Source organism: Terrapene carolina, unplaced genomic scaffold (assembly GCF_002925995.2).
Source record: "Terrapene carolina triunguis isolate 2854851 unplaced genomic scaffold, T_m_triunguis-2.0 Scaffold31, whole genome shotgun sequence".
NCBI classification, from domain to species: domain Eukaryota; kingdom Metazoa; phylum Chordata; order Testudines; family Emydidae; genus Terrapene; species Terrapene triunguis.
This window is the reverse complement of record NW_020664382.1, coordinates 1,284,081-1,306,620: the sequence shown is the minus strand read 5'-3', so window position 1 is coordinate 1,306,620 and position 22,540 is coordinate 1,284,081. Positions and strand designations below refer to the sequence as shown.

The window sequence follows — 22,540 nt, the reverse complement described above, 5'->3', positions numbered from 1 at the left end:
GCAAGGTGCTAGATGGATGCAAGATTTAAAAAAATGCTTCTTGAAGGAACACACATTTTGAATACAGCCTAATATTTAACCATTCCATTGAATAAACTTTTGATTACTAGGTAATTGCTTCCTAATATCCTTGAAAGACACAGGTGGCAATGCCTTTGATCAACCAAGAGCCTTAGACCTAGTCTATTTAGGTTGACATAACTACAGTGCTGAGGGTGGTGAAAAATCTACACCCTGACCACTATAGCTATGCTATCCTGACACCCAGGGTAGATGCAGCCAGGTCCAATGGAAGAATGCTCCCATCAATGTAGCTACCATCTCTTCGGGAGGTAGTTTTCTTATCATAGAATCATAGAATATCAGGATTGGAAGGGACCTCAGGAGGTCATCTAGTCCAACCCCCTGCTCAAAGCAGGACCAATTCCCAACTAAATCATCCCAGCCGGGGCTTTGTCAAGCCTGACCTTAAAAACCTCTAAGGAAGGAGATTCCACCACCTCCCTAGGTAACCCATTCCAGTGCTTCACCACCCTCCTAGTGAAATAGTGTTTCCTAATATCCAACCTAGACCTCCCCCACTGCAACTTGAGACCATTGCTCCTTGTTCTGTCATCTGCCACCATTGAGAACAGCCGAGCTCCATCCTCTTTGGAACTCCCCTTCAGGTAGTTGAAGGCTGCTATCAAATCCCCCCTCATTCTTCTCTTCTGGAGACTAAACAATCCCAGTTCCCTCAGCCTCTCCTCATAAGTCATGCGCTCCAGACCCCTAATCATTTTTGTTGCCCTCCGCTGGACTCTTTCCAATTTTTCCACATCCTTCTTGTAGTGTGGGGCCCAAAACTGGACACAATACTCCAGATGAGGCCTCACCAATGTCGAATAAAGGGGAACGATCACGTCCCTCGATCTGCTGGCAATGCCCCTACTTATACAGCCCAAAATGCCGTTAGCCTTCTTGGCAACAAGAGCACACTGTTGACTCCTATCCAGCTTCTCGTCCACTGTGACCCCTAGGTCCTTTTCTGCAGAACTGCTACCTAGCCATTCGGTCCCTAGTCTGTAGCTGTGCATGGGATTCTTCCGTCCTAAGTGCAGGACTCTGCACTTGTCCTTGTTGAACGTCATCAGGTTTCTTTTGGCCCAATCCTCTAATTTGTCTAGGTCCCTCTGTATCCAATACACTAGAGCAGTGGTTCCCAAACTTTAACAATCTGTGAACCCCTTTCACTAAAATGTTGTGTCTTGCGAACCCCCTCTTAAAAATGAATATTTCCAGGGATTTTCTTCTTTACCTGAGTTTAAATTATAAAAGCAGTGATCTTGAAAATATAATTTTTTATGACATTCTTATTACACACTATTTATTATTTATCATTACAGTATTTTTACTACATTATGAAAACGGCAACACTCTTCCAAGATCTCACTTTTGTAGCTTGTATCTCTTTGAATAAGCCTGTTATAAGACAAGGCTCCTATGTTTCATCAAGGAGTATCAGATGTGAAACAGCATGAAGGTATTTAAGAAGCCAACTCAGAGTTCCTCCTAAACAAGCATTCAGGTCTTGAGCAGTGCAGGCAAACAATGCACATTACAACAAAGCTTAAACTTGTTCTTCATAATAATTTTAAAAACAATACTAGCTGCCTATTTAATTTTAAAAACAGCAAAAAAATCAACCTCCCTTTCCATTTCTTATAAGCAGTCTTAAAGTTTAAATCTCCTCAAGTGTGATAGATATGCTTGCTTTGATCTGCTTAGCTCTTGGAAGTCCAGGGGCTCCGGGCGGCTGGCCCCATGCTGCCCAGGATCCCTAGGGACAGCTCTGTCCGCCATTAGGGAATTTTTTCCCGTGAACCCCCTGTAACATTTCGCGAACCCCCAGGGGTTCACAAACCCCAGTTTGGGAACCACTGCACTAGAGGGTAGGGATCTACCACGCCTCCTAGTTTAGTGTCATCGGCAAACTTGCTGAGAGTGCAGTCCACACCATCCTCCAGATCATTAATAAAGATATTAAACAAAACCGGTCCCAGGACCGACCCTTGGGGCACTCCGCTTGAAACTGGCTGCCAACTAGACATGGAGCCATTGATCACTACCCGTTGAGCCCGATGATCTAGCCAGCTTTCTATCCACCTTACAGTCCATTCATCCAGCCCATACTTCTTTAACTTCGCAGCAAGAATACTGTGGGAGACCGTATCAAAAGCTTTGCTAAAGTCAAGGAATAACACATCCACTGCTTTCCCCTCATCCACAGAGCCAGTTATCTCATCATAGAAGGCAATTATGTTAGTCAGGCATGACTTCCCCTTGGTGAATCCATGCTGACTGTTCCTGATCACTTTCCTCTAAGTGTTTCATAATTGATTCCTTGAGGACCTGCTCCATGATTTTTCCAGGGACTGAGGTGAGGCTGACTGGCCTGTAGTTCCCCGGATCCTCCTTCTTCCCTTTTTTAAAGATGGGCACTACATTAGCCTTTTTCCAGTCATCCGGGACCTCCCCCGATCGCCATGAGTTTTCAAAAATAATGGCTAATGGCTCTGCAATCTCATCCGCCAACTCCTTTAGCACCCTCGGATGCAGCGCATCCGGCCCCATGGACTTGTGCACGTCCAGTTTTTCTAAATAGTCCCAAACCACTTCTTTCTCCACAGAGGGCTGGTCACCTTCTCCCCATATTGTGCAGCCCAGTGCAGCAGTCTGGGAGCTGACCATGTTTGTGAAGACAGAGGCAAAAAAATCATAACAGAGGCAAAAAAAATCTTATAGGATGCATCAACACTAGGGTTATGACCTCATAGCTATACGGCCATAGCCCTGCAGTGTAGACAAGCCCATGAAGTCATGACAGAGCATATACTTGTAGTAGAGATATAACTGGTTTAAAATTAATAATTTGTAAATGTGAATATTTTTAAGGAAAGGCCTGGTGTTCAAAGAGTCAGATTTGCAATGGCATGTGCAAAAAGTAATTACAATTGCATATGTGTGTTTACTGTGGCAATGCCCATAAAGCAGGTATTTGTGTGCACAAATGGACAGTGATGTATCTCATTGGCCACATGCACACAAAGTCAATTTGTTCGTGCTCTCCTGCATGTGTAAATTAGGTGGCTCTCTTTGCAAATCAAGCCCAACATATGCAAGAGGCTTTCTTACCCAATGAAAAGTGCTGTGAATACAAATCTGGAGAAAATGTGAGTTCATGTGTCCCAGGATTATGAATTACACATGAAATCAATTTATTTGTCTTTAGTGAATTTTTAGGGTCTTTCATAAGCATTTTGATGCAGGGACTGTCATTTATAGTGCCTAGCATAATGGAACCCCAGCCTGACTGGCCTCTTGCTGCTACCCACAATATCATACAATATCATACATAATAATACAAATTAGCCATGACCCTAGTTCCTATTTATACCAATATCTTTTCTCAGATGAGATAGTCACCGACTGTGCACTAGAGGGTGCTGGGAAACTTCATAAAGAGTAAGCCATATCAAGCAGCATTACTCAACTCTCTCTGCTCCTCATCTTCTCCTTTCTTCATCCTGAAAAACTGAAGGTCTACAACAGTTTCATTCTTGTACACACATGCTAATGAAGCATGCTCTATATTACTTGTGTGAATTCCCTCCTTATGTACAGTTCTGGTACAGGGTCAATCTTCTCATTAGGTGAACCTCTTCAGATAAAATATCAAGGAGGAAGCTATTTATATAGTCCGTATAAATGCAAGTAAGGAGCGATGAACAGGCCAGGGTGTGCAGACAAACCCAATCCTGTATAAATGAGAGCACTGCTAAGTTACTCATGCCTAGCAGGAGTAAGGCTAAAGAGAGGGGCATGTTGCTAAGCCCCTCATCTTCATGTTGAGGCTCATGCTGAAGTCCATGTCATCACAGACAAGCTCCTTCTTGCCCACATTCCACGCTTTTTCGTCTGGGAGCTGTTCAGATGCTTTTATGCATGTTCCTTCTGGTGATTTTTAGGACTCCAAGTTGTGCTTTACAAATATAAATGAGAATCCTCCTTCCTGTAACAGAGTTACAAGGGAGGATTTTGTGGCTATGGCACTGACATGGGATTCGGGAATTCTAGCTCCGATGCCCAGATCTCTCCCAGACATTGTGTGACCTCAGACAAGCCACTCAAGGGTGGAATCCTGGCCCCATTGAAGTCAATGAGAGTTTTGCCATTAACTTCAGTGGAGCCAGAATTTCTCCTTTAGTTTCTTTGTACCTCAGCTCCCCATTTGTCAAATGGTGATAATATTCTCACAAGGGTATTATGAGACTAAATTCAGACACTCCATGCTCAGACACTTCAATGATGGAGGCCCTATTAGTAGATTATCCCTGTTACAGGCATGGAACAAAGTCAGAAAAGTTAAATGACTTGACTGAAGCCCCAGAGGATACCAGTATCAGAGCAGGGACTGGGATATATGAGTCTCTTACTCTCAGTCCTATGCTTAGTTCATTGGGCAAGGCTTCCTCTTATCCTATTAAGCTGTAGATTTGTGTAGTGGGCCTAAGATCATTAGAGGCAGCTAATACAACACTGACTCCTATTATTAAATGGTCCACAGGGCTACTCATAATAAGGGGACCTTTGGCCACTGTTTTTTTACAGGTCAGTAAAATGGCCAATCCTGGATGATATGAGCAACTAGTGAGCTTTTGGAAAGATTACATGGACAAAGTTTCATCCTTAGCAATAGGTTTGTCTTTTTAAGGCAAAGGTCCAGACAGTTTTACAATTAAATCTGAGATCGCCTTTTATATTATATTTATATAGGCCTGCAAAATTAGTCATGGACTTTGCATGCCCCCCAAACTAACCCTTCCTAAACCAAAGAGAACAGGACTCCCAAAAATGTTATCTAGTGCTAGTGTCAATGTAAATTCATTATTTCAGGATGTGATTCTATGGTGAATACTATAAAACTAAGTCAAAACATAAACCTCTCATTAGAAACTGTGCAAGAAGTGGTATACATTACATTTACAACTACCTTCTGTAACTCATTTTAAGTAGATTAAAAAAATAAAGAGAATATGAAGTAAAAGGATTCTCTGTGCTTCTCTTCTGTGCTGTATTTTCAACTTATTAGCCATTTAAATCTTGACTCATAATGCAGGATAAAAGCACAAGGTCTTGGGGAAGTTATCACAGTAAGGGTTAATCTTTTTCCTTCACCTTATTTAAAATTATTTTGAAGGATAAAGTAACTGGGCAGGGATCAGATTGTTAGAGATGGTTAGTAGTTTTAAGGTAGTACAATGCCTCAGTAGTGAGGCCTATCTTTAGAAGTTCCATAAAGGGAAACCTATCTAGCAAGTATATTTTGGAAGATCTGTTTCCTGAAGAAAAACTGTCAAGAGCCAGATCATTCAGAAGCACTGATTACATCAATTTCTCTCTTTTTGTTTTGGCCTCATTTGGCGCTCTGCATTCTTTCTGTGCCATGAAGTGTTACATAATACATACATATTTTACAGATGTTCTGCTTATTATTACCATTGCAGGTAAAGCTTCTGCCCATTTCCAACATTTTCCCGCTCACCTGTTCACACATACCTATATCCAAAGGCCCTTATAGGGGGATTCATAATCCCTCTTACTCCCTAGCACAAATCAGAATCTAGCCCCAAAGTAATTGCAGAAGAATTGGAAACTGCTATCAAGCTTTTAGTTTGCTGCTTTTATTTTTTAAGTCATGTGCTTTGTATAGTAAAGTATTGAAACATTTGTGGGCAGCAGTGGTGAGCCATCTCACTGAAAAGCAAAAGTACAAGTGCCAAAAATGGCTTAGCAATTAATGGAGATCATAGTGTAAGACAGGAAAGCTTTCTGTTCTTGTCCTGCTTGAGGAATTTCAGCGGAGAGAGACAGATTCACTCTAGATGACACATTCTGGAATCAAAACAAAACAAAGGCACATCATTGATATCTGCTTCCAAACCGAAGTCTGTCCATTCCATGTCAAAGACAGGGCTAGCTAATTTTCAAAGGTGTTTACTATAGTTGGTTGGGAATGATTTTCCTATGGAAAATGAGTTTCAACAAAATCTAAATTTCCACAGGACAATTTTGATTTTGCCCCAAAAATTGATTTTTCATCAGGAAAACTGAAATGAAATATTTAATTTTGGATCAGTTAAACCGAGATCAGCATATTTTGTTTTGTTGAACTGATCCAAAACATTTCCCATTCCAGGCTCCCTGGAATACTACATCTCCCACAATGCAATGTGGATTTCCCTCTGATCAAGCTGCAGGATGCATCATGGGAGTAACATGACTCTGGGTGCATCATGGGAGTAACATGACTCTGGGTGTATCATGTGAGATGTAGTCTGGCCAGGGAGCCTGGCCCATAGGGGAGGATAGGGACATCAAGCCCCTGAATTGTAGCTCCCAAGAGTCAGTGAGCCACAATGGGAAAATGCAGATTAATGTTGAATGTTTGGGTTCAGTTCAATACACCGAAATTAAACATTTCAGTTTTGGGAATGTCAAAATATTGCATTTCAACAATGGTGAATCAAATGTTTTTAGAATTTCCATTCTGCAAAAAACAAATAAATAAATAGAAATTTCCACTTTTCACCCCATTGTGGGACAAAAACAAATGTGGAAATGTCAGGATTTCCCAAGGCACCAAAATTCCAAATTTTGCTCAGTTCTAATGTTCTACAGAGCGACACCAATAGTCCCATGTTTCCCCAACAGTATTAATTTACAAGTCACAAACCCTAACTGAACTCCAGAAATGTGTAGTCTGGGGTATGTCAGATGGTGTTTACTATGTAAGTACAAATAATCAAATAAATTAAGGAATGGCTATGTAGATGGATGCTCTCCTTTCTCGCCCTCCATGCCCCTGCTTTCCCCAGACACTGATTTCCCCCCCCCCCTCCTTACACTCACTCGTATTCTGCCAAGTTTTGACCACTGACTAGCCCAGAATTGGAAGGTGCCCAGAATTGGGAAGGTTTCCCCAAAGTGGATTAAAGGCTTTGGCCCTCTCTGCCACTGGCTAGTCCTGTGTGTTCTGTGCCTCCTGGAATCTCAGCACACAATCCCAGCCCAGAAATGTTATTTGTTTACAGACAATTTTCTTCCATCTACCTACTGCTTTAGGTTAATCACACTGAGCTAATCAATATTACAGTGATGTTTTCCGTGTATTCCGGAACTGGGAAAAACAGGCCCATGACTCTATTACCTTCCTCTGTCCTAGGAAAGAAGCACCAGATGGCACCAACGATACTGTCATCAAAACAGCACCCTCTGTTGTTGCATGTCTCAGCACTGATGTACGGATAGCCACAGTTCCTTCGGGCAGATGGCTGCTGTGCACATTGCTCCGGAGCTGTTTAAAATAAAGTCCAAGTTAACTGATTGTGTGAGTTTCATTTCATGATTTAGGGCCACTCTGCACTATGATCTTCACACTTGGGTGAGCACACAGGAACCTAGGAATGACCATGCCGCATCAGACCAGCAGTCCATCTTACCCAGCATCTTGTATCTGATATTGGCCAGTATCAGATGCTTCAAAAAAGGTGCAAAAACCCTATAACAAGTAATTATGAAATTCTCTGCCCATAGAGGAAGTTCCTTTCTAAACCCCTTTGTTAGATATTGGTTCATGAAATATGAAGCATGGGGGTTTATAGTTCTTAGATCCCTTAACCAGCCTAACGTAACAGAATGGTTTGTTATCTATATAAACATCACGCGTTGAAGCTCAAGTTAATTTCAGCCCACATGCATCCGACTGCAAAATATGTTCCTTAGTATCAATATGCCTCAAATTCATATTGTAATGGTAATTGATCAGACACTGACATCAAATGCTTCTGTAAATATAATACTTTATAACTAAACTGCTGGAACAAAAAATACCTTGGCTACAATCTCCCATCCATTCAATAACAAGGGTGATGTCAGTTGTAAGTAAGAAAATGAGTCCTATTTAAAACTTTTAATTCATTGTAAACTTTGTTATTGTTTCCTGTTGCAGCTGTTATTCCTCCTCTGAGAAAACTGTGTGGAGAAGATGACTCACACTCCCAGTATTGCCAGCCTCAAGTGTTCAAAAATTGTGAGTTAGGCCCCAAAAACTCATTAAATTGGTTTAAAAAACATGATATTTTAAAAAATCACAAACCAACAAATATATAATTTGGGTTCTTTTGATTTGTTTTCTGGCTTCTGAGCCTTTCCGTTACATTTGGGCCACGTTTTCAAGCTTTTCTCTGCAACCAGGAGGGTTAGAAACTGACTTATTTTTCACATGAAAGCTGAGATTCTCCTCTAACTTTCATGACTCCAGAAGAGGGGCTTTAAGAAAAGCACCAAATAGCACCAGACACTTGTTAAACTGTGAGAGTTGCCAATGCTGCAATCCCAACAAAGGAAACAATTCAGTCTCTGTATTCCTGCTTGTTCTGGCTTATTAACTTCTAGATGATAAACTTCTCTGCAGGCCTCATTTTGATGGGAGTTTTGATTAATGTCTGCAGTATCAGTCCCCGCATTATTTGTGTCCATTGCAAACATCACATTTAAAGGGTTCCTTCTTTGTCTCTTTCTTTTGACAAAAATCTCTTTGAGCTGCTTTTAGCTTCTTGAGGCCCAGATTCATCAAAGCACTTATGCAGATGCTTACCTTTAAGCTCATGTGTGCTCCCACTGAAGTCAAGGGGTCTGTCCTTAAAGGTAATCATGTGCTTTAGTGCTTTGTTCAGTCAATGCCCAAATGAATTGCAATTGTCGGCTGCAGAAACATCTCACTTATGCAAGCAGGCCTTACTAATTCAAATAATGCCATTGACTTGAGATTTTTCAGAGCCTTTAATTGCAAAGCGTTTACCTACTTGATACATTGCAAGTGAGTACATTAAAATGTCAGTTTTTCACAGAATTTTGAGTTACTTCTCCTTTCCAAATGATTTAGGTTGTTACAACTTTCCTTTCCATTCATGCTAACAATCTACCACCCACTGCACTTTTGTTGTTTCTGCATCTCAGCCACAAACAATTCTCTCCCATTGCTTCAGAATTCCATGATCCATTGACAGCTTTCCCTTAGTCAGATTTGTTTTAAAGTTACTATAAAGTTGTCTTTAGTGATGAGGACCAATTTGTAATACCAAGCATTGTGTATTCAGTTATAGTAGTAATTGAAGGCTTTGTTACCGAACCACGTCATAATTGTAGAAGTTCAATTTAGGGCTAATGGCCAGTCGTGATTTCAAACACCGATTGCTGTCTACATAATGGCTTCATCACCACAAAGTCTTGCTCTTTTTAGAGTAGAGAATTACTTGCTGTCAAGGTATTGGCTTGTGTGAGTGAGACAATTTATGTAATTGACACTCCCCCCCTCCCCCCCCGAAAAACATTAAGAACTTCACTCACTTATACAATGTTAAATGATGGGTGGAAGTGAGATCAGTCTCAAGCCCAATGGAATCTGCACAGATTTTTTTTAAAAAGTTATTTAAAACCTGCATAGATTTTTTTTGTTTTGTTTTGTTTTAAACTCTAGCCCCAATCCTGCAAACACATGCATACATGAGTAATTAATGGGGCCATGCAGCAGTATATAGTCACTCATGTGGGCAAGTGTTTATGGGACAAGGGCTGAGATAATCTTTATACTTTAAAACTGTGCTATGGTTAGAAATGGGGAAAAGGAAAACCACGTGAGCTAATTGACATATAGGGGAATTGTTTTCAAATGTTTTAGTCAGCTGTTCTGTATATGAAAATAATAAGAAGAAGATCTTCATCTTTTGTGGTTCTCACATTTGATTATTACTAATGAGCTGAATTTGTAATAAGAAATTTTGCATTCCATTGCAAGGGATCTTAGAAGCATTAAGATCACATTCTGTGATAACCCCACTACTGCAATAAAACAGACTTTATATAAAATGGTAACGTTAAAAATAATAAAAGAATCCTAATTTTGATTTCATTTCACTTATTGTGGCATTATGTACAGTACTTGGTAACAGAGAAGACAGATTTTGCAGCATCCCACAAAAAATTTGAAAGTAATTTGATTGTAAACTTTTGGGCCAAATGGTGCTCAAGAAATAATAATTATTACTGATAACAATGATGAGTAAAAGGATGCAATCATCAAGAAAGAGCCTTGTGGTTTAACAGAACTCTTTAGATAAAATTAAGATTTCTCCCAGACTTTCCTTGAATGTATTATTTGGTTTGATTAACCAAATAATCAACACAAGACTTTGCTTGTTATCAACACATGAAAAATGAAGAAAATGCACTTACATAGTTGTATGTATCCATTAGCCAAGCTGCTGAGCCCTAAAATAAGGACAATTGCCAGTAACCAGCACCCCTTGTGTTCCATTGTTGTTTGCAGTTCTCAGTCCTGAACCTTCAGGTTGGTTAGAACAATTAGTATAGAGTGAAAATCTGTAAAAAAGCTAGTTTTATACCCATATGTTTGTTCAGTCATTTCAGATAATGTTTATCTTGGGAGGGTTATTTTGTATCCAAACTCCACCTGTGTATTTATTTTGGAGTAACCCATGTTCAGTCCAGATACATTATCAAGAAATAGGAATGATGGTTTGGATATTAATCTTAGTGGGAGGTTTATGTGGCAAGGGTAGGCCGCACATTTTTTTCTCATGAGTCACTCATACCTACCCTTGAATTAGTCAATATTCTATCAGTTTGCCTTCTCTCTCAATCACAGTATCAATCTAACAGAAAGAAAATGTGATATAAGTGATTTATTATTGCCAGGTGTGGAGAATGTGGGAAATTTCTGCAGTGTGTTTATGAAATATTATGTGTGACTCAGTTTACCTGTTTAATCTTGCGCTGCCTGCTACTTGACCTCAGGGGGTTGACTTCTTTCCAGAGACACTCGCTGGGAGTAATAGGTGATCAGTGTAGTAGTGTGTCTGGGTTGGGTGAGTGGACTATCAAGACTCATTGTCATTTGAATAGGTCTACCTGGGCAATACAATGGGTATGCCAAAGAAGGTGGCCAAACCAAGAAAAGTGATTCTGCCAAGTGAACTGCTACCCAGGCAAAGGTGGGGGACTTGGATTTCCTGATGAGGCTGATCAGGGGGTCACCTGACAAAGGGGTCTGGAAGTTGTAAAAGGAAGGGTCTCTCAGTGGCCATTTGAGAGACAATGGAAAGATGGTCTGTCTCTCTCCATGGTCCAGAAAGGAAGCCAGGAGCTGCGGGAGGGAGATCCTGAATGACTGGAAAGGATACTGGCCCAAATCCCAAAGAATGCTGCAGGAAGTGAGGCAGCGAATGGCATACAGGGTTTTTTTTAAATTGTTTTTTCTTAGATCTCTTTCTCTCTTGTGTTATCTAACGTAAAGAATAATTGTGCTAGAAATCTTTGCAAGGTCTATGTCTGTTAGGTTCAACTATTCAGTGTCCCCAAAGAACTAAACTGTAAACTAGAGAATCCTCAAGGTTGGAGCTCTGGGAAAAGACATGCTTAAGCAGTGGAGGCGCCAACACAAGTCACAGAGACCAGCCATTCAGACTGTGGGGCCTCAGTTCTCAGAAAGGGGTGCTAGACAGAGAATCTGCACCCCAAAAGTATACTCCGAGGTAGTGCCTGTACTCTTCTCAGACTCTTCTGGACCAGGGCTGTGACATCAAGCCATAGAAGTTTGATAAATTCCATATTTCCGACACTACCTCAATGCATAGGGATCAAGAGACTCTTATAATATATGATTGTTTCAACTTGCTTCTTCTCTTCAGAATGGGACAGATGGTAGAATACAGTATATTATCTGATAAGGCATGGGCAGAATGACACTTCACCCCCAGTGGGGGTAGCTGTGGTCTAATGGACTTAGCATACAGCTAGGGACTCAGAAGATGATGGGCAATCCTGTAATCTCTCTGTGCTTCTCTTACCTCATCTCTAAAACTGGCATATGGTGCTTACCTCCCTTGTAAAACTGCAAAGTATTATTTACAACAGCAGGTCTCTTACCTTCCTAGTTATCTTTTATCTCTCTTTTTCTCTTTCCAGATAATTATCTCCCCTTGGGGGAGATATAATCCATGTTGATAAATGATTCATGTCGATAAGCAAAATAGTAGAGAACATTATTGTGAAGGGAGTTTGGGCGACATTAAAAATCTGAATGAGCCATTGTAGACAACAGGATGATGAAGCACCAAGACCCAGTCCTGCCCTGTGGGTGGAAAGTGAGGATGATCAAGGACCCTGGCAAGTGGATCATATATACAAAGAACCCTGTGAGCACAAAAAGGGATGTATCCAAGCCTACCAGGGGTTAAAAAGTTGGGTTTTCTTGCCAAGTGGCCCTTGTTTCCCTGTCAATTAACCACCAGGAGGTTACATAACTCACTAACTTTTCCCTCAGAGGAAACTGGGACCTGAAAGAGACGAGTCAAGGAGCCTACAGGAAGAATTCATCCAAGCAGCTGCTTGGGCAATTTTACTATGTTTTGGACTGAATTTCTCTCCTTTTGCTTGTTGTAGTTTGTGTGGAATAAGAACATAGACAAAGAGAGCCAGGTTGTGTTCTGTGACTTTTTTTTGTTACATCTTCATAAATATGACTCAGGAAAGATAGCAGAAAACAGAGACCTGGATACCAATCTCACTCTAGTGTACATCAAGGTAATGCTGTTGAAAAGCTATGTGCAAAACTGGTATAAGAACACAATTGGGCCCAGACTTGTACCTTGTGTAGTCATTTATACATGGGCAAACTGGGCATAAAACACAATCTATTCTGACTAGGTTATATCTTACAGCTATTTGAAACTGATTTTGCACAGGTATCAGTTACTACACACAGTATAAGGGAGAGGAGAACTGGTTCTCATCTGGCTTGTATGGTGAGGACACCCTGGACCTATTACAGAGTAAATTCCTGAAGTAGTTACTCTTTGCTCTTTCAAGCAAAACTCTCACAGCAGTTGGAAATTTAATATAAGTATGGACTTCAGGAATTGGCCCACTGCAAACTAAACAAATGGATTTATTATGAGGAGCTGTTATAAACACCACAGTTTCCAGAACATTTTCATTAAGGCCAAAAGTAGAGATGGGTGAATAATCTATCTTTCGGTTCAGTGAGCAAACCGAAAAAATATTCAGTTTGGTTCTGAAAATGTTTGGAATTTCTCAGCAAATCAGAAAGGTCCATTTCAGGAAAACCATGGGTATGTGACCCCCTATAACATTTAGCTCCACAGTCAGGGCATTTGCCTGGCATCTGCTAGATCCAGCTTTGGAGGTCCATGCTAGAGCAAGAATTTGAACTCAGAGCTACCCCTTCTGAGTTGAGGCTCTAAACCACCACGCTGATGGCTATTTGGAAGGTGTGGGGGGGTTACTCTCAGTCTCTCCTGTTGAAGCTATTCCACTTTGTATAGCTATATATGTATTCATTGGGCCAAAAAGAGAAGCAGCCGCTAAATAGCCTGGTGATTAAGGTGCTCACCTGAGAAGTAGCAGACATGGATTCAAGTCCCTTCTCTCCATCAGGCAGAGAGAAGATCAGAGTCTGAGTCTTTGCTCCAGAGCAGGGTTTCAAAGCTGGGTCTCGGCTATACCAGGCAGATGGCCGAACCACTGGGCTCACAGGGAATGAACACATATACACTCTTTTGTTCTGAAGCTTGTCAAAACCAAAAGGGTCCAATTCAGAAATAATGTCAGGTTGACCAACATTGCATTTTTCAGCACATAAACTATCTGTCAAAAAACATTCACCCAGCTCTAATCTCAAGTGAATTGAATTGATAGGTCTTAACACTTAATTCTCTCTCCCAAGTTTTGCATAAGAGATGGAAATCTGTGAACTCTAAGTAAGGGTATTACTTAATCTTTCAAGTATTTATTAAATGGAACCACTTTCTTTTTGCCTTTAAATAGGGATCTGCAGCACAGCAATACAATATTATTTTATGAGCAACATAATTAAGGTGCTCAGTGATTAGCATATCACTGAGTAAATATTGGAGATTGATCATCAGACGCAGCTGCTCTTATAGCAATAAAAATTAGATTCATTCAGTCCTTGAAGTTATCAGAAGTTCAGAACATTCAAGAGAATTTGTAGCATTTCCTAATGCTGTGTAATTGAGAGTGGTAGAAGTATGACTCTCATACCAGCTACTTTTTCATATTAATGTTTAAACTTAGAACAGCATGGCTTTTTAAAATGTCCTATTGCCCTATAAAATCTCAGCCACGTGAGAATATCAGTGGTTTGAAAAACCAGCACTTCAGATAACAAGCACTCCTTGGGAACATTAGTTATTTCATTCATGTACAACCCATAGAATTGTATTAGCAATTCTGTATTAAGAGGCACTCCTCCCTTTTGTGAATCAGCCCCGAAGCAATATCCCAATGTGGTCTTTGGAGTAACTGTGCTGCTGAAAGTGTACTCTAGAGGGGAAATGAAGAGACTTGTCGTCACTGAAGACCCTAGAGCATGGCTTTTTGGAAGAGTGAGGATGTCAGCCCCTGTTGTCCTTGTTCAATTTAGATAACTACATTTTGCTTATATAAATCCCCCCAGCACTTGAACTGTATTCAGGTTTTTTATTCTTGTCCTGTCTTTAATTGTGTCTTTTTGCTATGTACTGTTAGGGCCTGATCTTGGGCCCATTGAAGCCGGTGGCAAAATTAACACTGACTTCAGTGCAATGATCATTCCCTTAAAAAGTTTCCATATTCCTCTCCAGAGAGTTGCATTTTGGTGGTGCCTAAAATAAGTCCTGTATAGCGTTTATTAAAGCATTGTGGGATGGAAAGTAGCTTAGATGAAGCTAAAAGACAGTCCAGTGGTTAGGTCACTAAGCTGGGACTTCTGAGACCTAGATTCAAGTCCTGGCTATCCCATGAACTCCACAATGTGATCTTGGGCAATGTTAGGCCCTCAATTTCCAACCTGGAAAAATGGGGATAATAGTACTTCATTATCTCTTAGGAATGTTGTGAAGTTAAATACATTAAAGAGTGGAAGGTTATTCTGATAACTTACAGAGATGGGGGCCAAATGATGAAAAGTGTAGACCAGGCCTGCACAACTCGTAAAGCGGCGAGGGCCATATTACTCCAAAGAAAACAACTGAGGGCCGAAACCCACCGAGCGCCGTCAACACCCCACCCCAGCGCCACCCAGCCCCCCCCAAAACACAACACCCCCCCCCAGCGCCACGCGCCCCATGGAAACAATCCCCCCAGCGCTGCCAAAACACACACACACCAGCGCCACCTGCCCCGCGGAAACAAATCCTCCTTCCCCAGCGCCACCCCACTGAAACAGCAGTATTGAACCTCGGTAATTTGTTATAGCGGGCCCCTAAGGTAGTATAATTAAGGTAAAAGAAAAATGTCTTTTTGCTAGAAGTGGAATAAGATCTTCCCCCCACTTTGTAATCAATTGCCCTGTTGAATGAATGAGGTGTGAATGAGGCAGGCGTGGAAGGCAGGCACCTCCAGACAGCTGCAACCCTTGGAGAGGGCAGGGCCGGCTCTAGGATTTTTGCCGCCCCAAGCAAAAAAAATGTTGGCCGCCCCCCCTTTTTTTTGTGCCCCTCTGCCCCCGGCCCCTGCCCCAACTCCAGCCCTTCCAAACCCCTTCCCCAAATCCCCACCCCCGCCTCCTCCCCCGGTGTGCAGCATTTCCCTCCCCCATTGCTTCCTGCAGGCCTCCCGCCATAGCTCATCTCCGCTCCGCCTGCTCCCCTGGGCATGCTGCCGCTCCGCTTCTCCCCCCTCCCACTCAGGCGAGGGAGGGCGGAGAAGCGGAGCAGCGGCGCATTCAGGGGAGCAGGCGGAGCGGAGGTGAGCTAGGGTGGGGAGGCGCAGGAAGTAACGGGGGTGGTAGAGGAACCGCTCCAGCTCACTTCCGCCATCTCCCCCGAGTGCCCCGCCACTCGGCTTCTCCTCCCTCCCAGCCTGCTGCGCAAAACACCTGGGAGGGAGGGGGGAGAAGCGGAGTGGCAGCGGCGTACTCAGGGGAGCAGGTGGAGGCAAGCTGGGGCGGTGAGGCACTTTTCCCCCATGCCCCGGAGTCGGCGCCTATGATGGCTGGTGCCAGAATGCCGCCCCTAGAAATGTGCCGCCCCAAGAACCTGCTTGTTTTGCTGGTGCCTGGAGCTGGCCTTGGGAGAGGGGATGGGAGCTAGACCAGATCAGTAGAACAGGTCAGCCACCGATTCGCTGCTCACCTCCTCAGCCCCCCTCCCCCGGCTCGCCTCCTCAGCCCCGCCCCCCCGGCTCGCCGCCTCAGCCCCCGCCACTGCCTGCCCGCTCACCTCCTCAGCCCCCCACCCCTCCCGGCTCACCTACTCACCCCCCCGCGGGCCGCACAGTGAGCCCACGAGGGCCACATGCGGCCCCCGGGCCACATGTTGTGCAGGCCTGGTGTAGACTGATATAAATGCAAGCTATTGTGTTGATTACTACAGTGAATCTACTTATGTCTAATATAGCTAAACTCTGTGCACAGTTTACTCTGTAAAACTCCCACTGAAGTCAAATGAGTTTTGCCTAGGTAAAGACTAAGGGCAACTGAGGATTTGCCTTATGTCTCACCAGTGTACTGGTGTAATGTGGCTTGCTCAGGATTTTCCACGGAAATGTATTTTCTCTGTATGTGTCTCTTTGGCAGTGAGGTGCTCCGCTATGGGATCACCAGAATTCCCCCACGAACAACAGTGTGCATTCAAGAAGCAAGAGCATGAAAGGGAGCAGGAAGGAACGTAAAAAATAACACATCAAATATATTACTTTGCACCTCTGATCCTCTGGGAGAGATGCCAAGAGCAGCTGCTGTTTCTCCCTAGCCAGGGCAGGCTCCAGGCACCAGCTTGTCAAGCAGGTGCTTGGGGCGGCCACTCCGGAGAGGGGCGGCATGTCCAGGTATTCGGCGGCAATTCGGCGGACGGTCCCTCACTCCACCTCGGAGCAAAGGACCTTCCGCCAAATTGCCACTGCAGATCGTGATCGCGGCTTTTTTTTTTTTTTTTTTTTTTTGGCTGCTTGGGGCGGCCAAAACCCTGGAGCCGGCCCTGTCCCTAGCAGACAAAACATCTCCAGCAAATGGACCACTGCTGCATGCTGCAGCCTGTATCTTCTTTCTGTGGTTACCGATGCTCGGATATCAGGAGGCCTTGTGCAAACAAAGGAGCAGCAGGGGTGTTACCAGATCCCCATACGTGAAGTTCTGCAGCCCACAAATACACACTCACTGGTTTGCACTAGTTTTAAACAAACTGTTGATTCTACGGTAGAGAAAGATGGGAGAGGCTAATAACTGACATTTTTCATTCTAATGCACTATTCAGAATGCCAATTTGCTGCATACTCATATCTATGGGTTTACTGGTAAAAACATCGTAGTCTGGACATCATGTACATCACAGTATATTTTTACTATTATTATTATTATAATCAGAAACCCAATAGGTAATAGTTATTTTGATTCCTCATAGACACAGTGTCTATATTACTGTCTTTACTATGTGGTTGCAAATACCCTGTTTGTAGAGTCTTTTTTAAGCCCCAGTACCTGTCTGACAAGAAATTACCTGCTGACCATGGTTGTAGTGGGGTAATATTTTTGTTTACCCATTTAAGCCCTGTTATTCCAGATATAATAGTCACACAGAAAAGAATTAGGTTAGCATTAGAAGCTGGTAGATCTAACGGCTGGAGAAAAAGATCTGGGGTGAGATCATGGTCCCAAATAGGTCAGTGGCAAAGCTCCCATTTAATTTAAGGGGACAAGATTTCCCCCCGGCTTTTGAAACCTTTGTACTGGGTGTGTCTCAAAAGAAAAGGTGCTAAGGTCCCTACCCTGTAACAGGATCTCTGTGGTGGACCCTTACACAGATGCAGTCTGATTGAAGTCAGCGGGACTCCATACGAATGTACCAGTCCATCCATATGGAACCCTTTGCCAGATAGGGGCCTACAAGATGACTCTAAAGTGTTCAGACATTGACGTGGACTGGTCATCCACAAGCACTCTTTACTTTGGGAGAACTGCCTGTGAGCATTGTGATGCTGACAGATCAGGTGCCAGCTCATGCCAAGGCCCCTAGGCCTCATTGGACACTGACAAATGCACAGCTGGAAACCAGTCTGTCTCACTGGTGCGTTAGTATTGTTAAAATTGATACAAATGCATTTAGTGTTTAGACTTGATGAAATGCTTGTAGGATGCTGAATGTATTGAACTCGCTTATAACATCTGTAGCCCCTGGTATAAGTTATGCTGAGTGTTTGCATTGTAAACCTCTGTAATTGTGCAACTCACCAAACAGGAAAGAAGCATTCATTAGTGTAAAGTGCTGGTCCTGCACACAAGAAAGCCCATTGAAACCAAAGTAGCCATTGTGACACATCACAGGACAAAGACTTTGTTGACTGCTCCCCCCACCCCCATGAAGAGGGGACCTGAGCATGAACACACCCCATCAGCTTGAACTCTGGGGGGGAGGGAATAAAAATGTCTGACAAGGAGGATCTGTATCACTGTGCTGCTTGGAGTTCGGAGAGGGCAATATATCAAAGCATAAGCAAGGGATCCCCAAGCAGCTTGGGGCTTGTCTACACTGCAACCTTGTTGACAAAACGTTTGTCTTTTACGACTACTTAAAAAAGCCCCCCCGCGAAAGACAAACGTTTTGCCGACGCAAGTGTGAATGCAGCTTTGTCGGCAGGAGCGCTCTCCTGCCGACAAAGCTAACGCTGCTCGCAGGGCTGGAAGTATTTTGTTGGCAAAAGTGCTGACAAAATATCGACAGAGAGCATTCATACACGCTGACATTTAGCGACAAGGCTCTGTTGACACAGCCTTGTCGCTAAAAGCTGCGTAGTGTAGACAAGCCCTTAGTTTGGGTTAGCCCTAAAGAGACACAGAGCGCTTGCATATATAGCAGCTTCTATCACCTTTGGAATCTAAGATTATAGCTCATTTGCATGTGTATATTTACCTGCTTTAACCTTGTAAATAACTCGCTTATTTCTTTTTCTTTAGTTAGTACTATGGAATTGGCTACAAGCATTGTCTTTGGTTTGAGATCTGAGGTACAATTGATCTGGGGCAGGGATCGGCAACCTTTGGCATGCGGCCCATCAGGGAAATCTGCTGGCGGGCCGGGACGGTTTGTTTACCTGCAGCGTCTGCAGGTTCGGCTGATCGCTGCTCCCACAGGCCGCGGTTTGCAGTTCCAGGCTAATGGGGGCTGCGGAAAGCGGCGTGGGCCAAGGGATGTGCTGGCCGCTGCTTCCCGCAGCCCTCATTGGCCCGCCAGCAGATTTCCCTGACGGGCCGCGTGCCAAAGGTTGCCGATCCCTGATCTGGGGTAAGTGACTGGTCCTTTGGGACTAGAAGTAACTTGAATATTGTTGCGATTTTTGGTGTAAGGGATCATCCATCACAAAGGCAAGCTTGCCTAGGTGGCAGGATAGACTGGAGTGCCCAAGGGGACTGTCTGTGATTCCATGTTAAGGCTGTTGTAGTGCTGGAGGAATTCACACTGGATACTTGATTGGTGAAATCTAAGTTTAGAACTCACAACCAGTTTGGGGTTTGTGCCCTGCTTCTTCACAGTCTGCCCTGAGGTTGGCACTCCTGGTCATGAGCCACTCTAGACAGCTTGCCAGGCAGTCTACTCTAGCAATATTGCTAATCCCAAACATTCAGAAATAACAAGTAAGCCCCCTAAAATCACACAATTGGCTTAAAAGACCATGAGATTTAAAAAAAATATTTTTGGAGGTTTTTTTATATGACTTGGTTTCTGAGTCTTCAGGGTGCATTGGGATCAGGTTTGCAGGCTTTTCTCCGAAACCATGAGGACTAGAAGCTATTTTTTTTAAATGAAAGTTGAGATTCTCAGCTCAGAGAGCTCGGTCTGTAAGAGAAACAGTAAATTCCTCAAGGACTTGGCAAAACACTCCTCCTATGGCTAGCGCTGTTGGAACTGCACCAGTGCGAGACCAATGGTGGGAGTAGTCCCTGCAATTCTCAGTGTAGGTGCAGCTGAAATGGCGCAGAGGCAAACATTCAGGGTGGTGGTGTTTTTCCCCATCTTGGACAAATGTGTGCTGCTGTGTGTTTATTTCTGAGATAACACTTTCGGATAGATTGCAGCTCTTAAGCCACAATCCTGAAAAGAGGGTGGTGCAGAGCCACACCAGAGATTGCATCTTGGAGAGCACAGTCTCTGCCAAGGCTGTTCCCTGTGTATGGGCAAGAAGCAATCTGCTCCATAGATTAGGGTGGAGAAGAACATCCCCCACCCAGTGCACTGGCCCTGCTCCATATGCTGGTGTGGAGCCACAGCCCTGCCCATTCCCCAGGGCACACAGACTGCTATTGTGAGTGGCTATTACATACTCAACCAAGTGGCACAGGAAGACTTCTTATGTGTCCCTGGTTAAGCAGGGGTCACCCACAGTCTAGCCCTAATTGTTTGATTTTTATATCCATTTATATATAATCCCACCTTTTAGGGGAAAGCCTGTGAAGAGAATCAGTGGATCTCATATTTTTGATTATAACTAAGTATTTTGTTGTGAGTAATTCATTTACACAAGGGTGTAGTTGATAGGACATAGTCACACTTACGATATGATCAGCCACACCAAATGACTAAACATGCCATAGAGCTGCTGATCTGCTGCTAAGCTCACTCCCTTGGTTTTCCTTTCCATAGTTACAATAAACACTATGTGGTATCGTATAGGGCAAGTTAAAAAATGGAAACCTATTTTTCTAGTCAAAATTCTTGACCAGCTCTACTATTTTCTGTGCTTGCCTGGGCCCCAAACCAGAGATTTAATTTAAATGTTTAATTATATTAATCTTCATATAGAACCCCAAAGGTCCTGCAGTCTGATCACTGAAATACGTTAAGTAGATGGTTTACTACAAAGACAAAGATAGAGTTTTAGTATTTTTGATTATGGAAATAGTGGGCTTTTTTTTAATGAGGAATGAAGGTTGGCCCAGTGATTAGGGCACAAATCAGGAGCTCTGTAGTCAATTCCCTGCTCTGCCACAGGCATCCTATGAGATCTTGGGCAAGTCACTTAGCATCTCTCTGCTTCAGTTCCCCATCTGTAAAATGGGGATAAGAGCACTGCCCTACCTCACCGTGGTGTTATGTGGATAAATAAATACATTAAAGGTTGTGAGCTTCTCAGATATAATGATAAGGGGAGGGCATATAAGTACCTTTAGACAGATTGATATAAACCCAACATCCTGACCAGTATAGTGACAAAAAGAGCCTTGGAAGCTTCCCTAGGTTAGTGTGGTGTGCTGGCCAATTCCAACAGTTACAGAGGCCAGGAGAAAAGCACTAATTGCACATGCAAAAAAATCACCAATTGTAACTGTTTTGTAGTGTTAGTTTGTTTTTCTCCGACAGTAGCAATTGGCAAAGTCTAAGCTTTCATTTCCTTTTAACCCTGAATACTCCTGAAAAACAATAACAGGTGCAAAGCAATGAAATGCTCCCTTCTCCCAGTGCATTTAACTCTATAAAGTGTTCATTCAAAACCTAGCTGAGACCACTTTAAATAATATAGTGATTAAGCAAGGATAATAACATAAATAAATGTACCTCTCCTATTCCACTAGGTGGTGCCAGGATTGTGGATTTGTATATCAGGGTGTGGTTGGCCTATTTTCTGACATCATCTCTTTAATGGCAACTGACTCTGCTGTGGGCAGTTAGTAGTGTAAAAGGGATGTGAATTGGGGCATGCACTCAGCTGCCCCATGGCCTGATAAAGGGTTACCATTCGTCCGGATTCTCCCGGACATGTCCGGCTTTTCTGAGTTAAAAATAGCGTCCGGGGGGAATTTGTAAATGTCCGGATTTCCCCCCCATGCAGAGCGCGCGCGGCTGACAGGACAGCCAGCCGGATCGTGCCACTCGCACGGGGCTCCGGCAGCCAGAGCCCCTCCTCCGCTTCCCCCTCCTCTCCCCTGCTGCTTGAGATCACTCCCCTCCTCCCCCACCCCCTCCCTGCATTCGCAGATCTTCGCATCGGGCCTCCCGCAGTCTGGAGCTCCTCCCCCTGCTCCCCCCCCCCGCTGCCCAGCACGCCACTCAGCAGCACTCTGCGAGGGCGGGGACCGGGCTGTGCGCTCCGTGGGGGAGCGCGGTAGCGTGTCGGGCTCCGCGTGGAGCCCGGCACGCTGTTCTGAGCAGCATGGTAAGGGGGCCAGAGGGTCGGAGAAGGGGCAGGGAGGTTCTGGAGGGGGCAGTCAAGAGACAGGGAGCAGGGTTGGATGGGTCGGGAGTTCTGGGGGGGGGGTCTGTCTGGAGGCAGGGGTGTGGATAAGGTTTTGGGCAGTCAGGGTACAGGTAGAGGGTAGGGTCTCAGGAGGGGGCAGTTAGGGGACAAGGAACAGGGAGGCTTAGGTAGGGGGTGGGGTTCTGGAGGGCAGTTAGGAGCAGGGGTCTCA

At 43.7% G+C, this 22,540-nt stretch overlaps 1 protein-coding gene across 1 annotated transcript in view; it reads right to left on the bottom strand.

Moving 5' to 3' along the window:
- Positions 1-5,920: 5,920 nt before the first annotated feature.
- Positions 5,921-22,540, bottom strand: part of LOC112111324 (trefoil factor 2-like) — a 32,665-nt gene continuing 16,045 nt past the window's right edge. Inside the window, exons 4-6 of the mRNA XM_029911569.1 lie at positions 10,336-10,431; positions 7,250-7,396; positions 5,921-5,934 (exon numbers count right to left, since the gene is read on the bottom strand). Of these exons, the coding sequence (XP_029767429.1) occupies positions 5,921-5,934; positions 7,250-7,396; positions 10,336-10,431 (257 nt within the window). The remainder of the gene's footprint in view (positions 5,935-7,249; positions 7,397-10,335; positions 10,432-22,540) is intronic.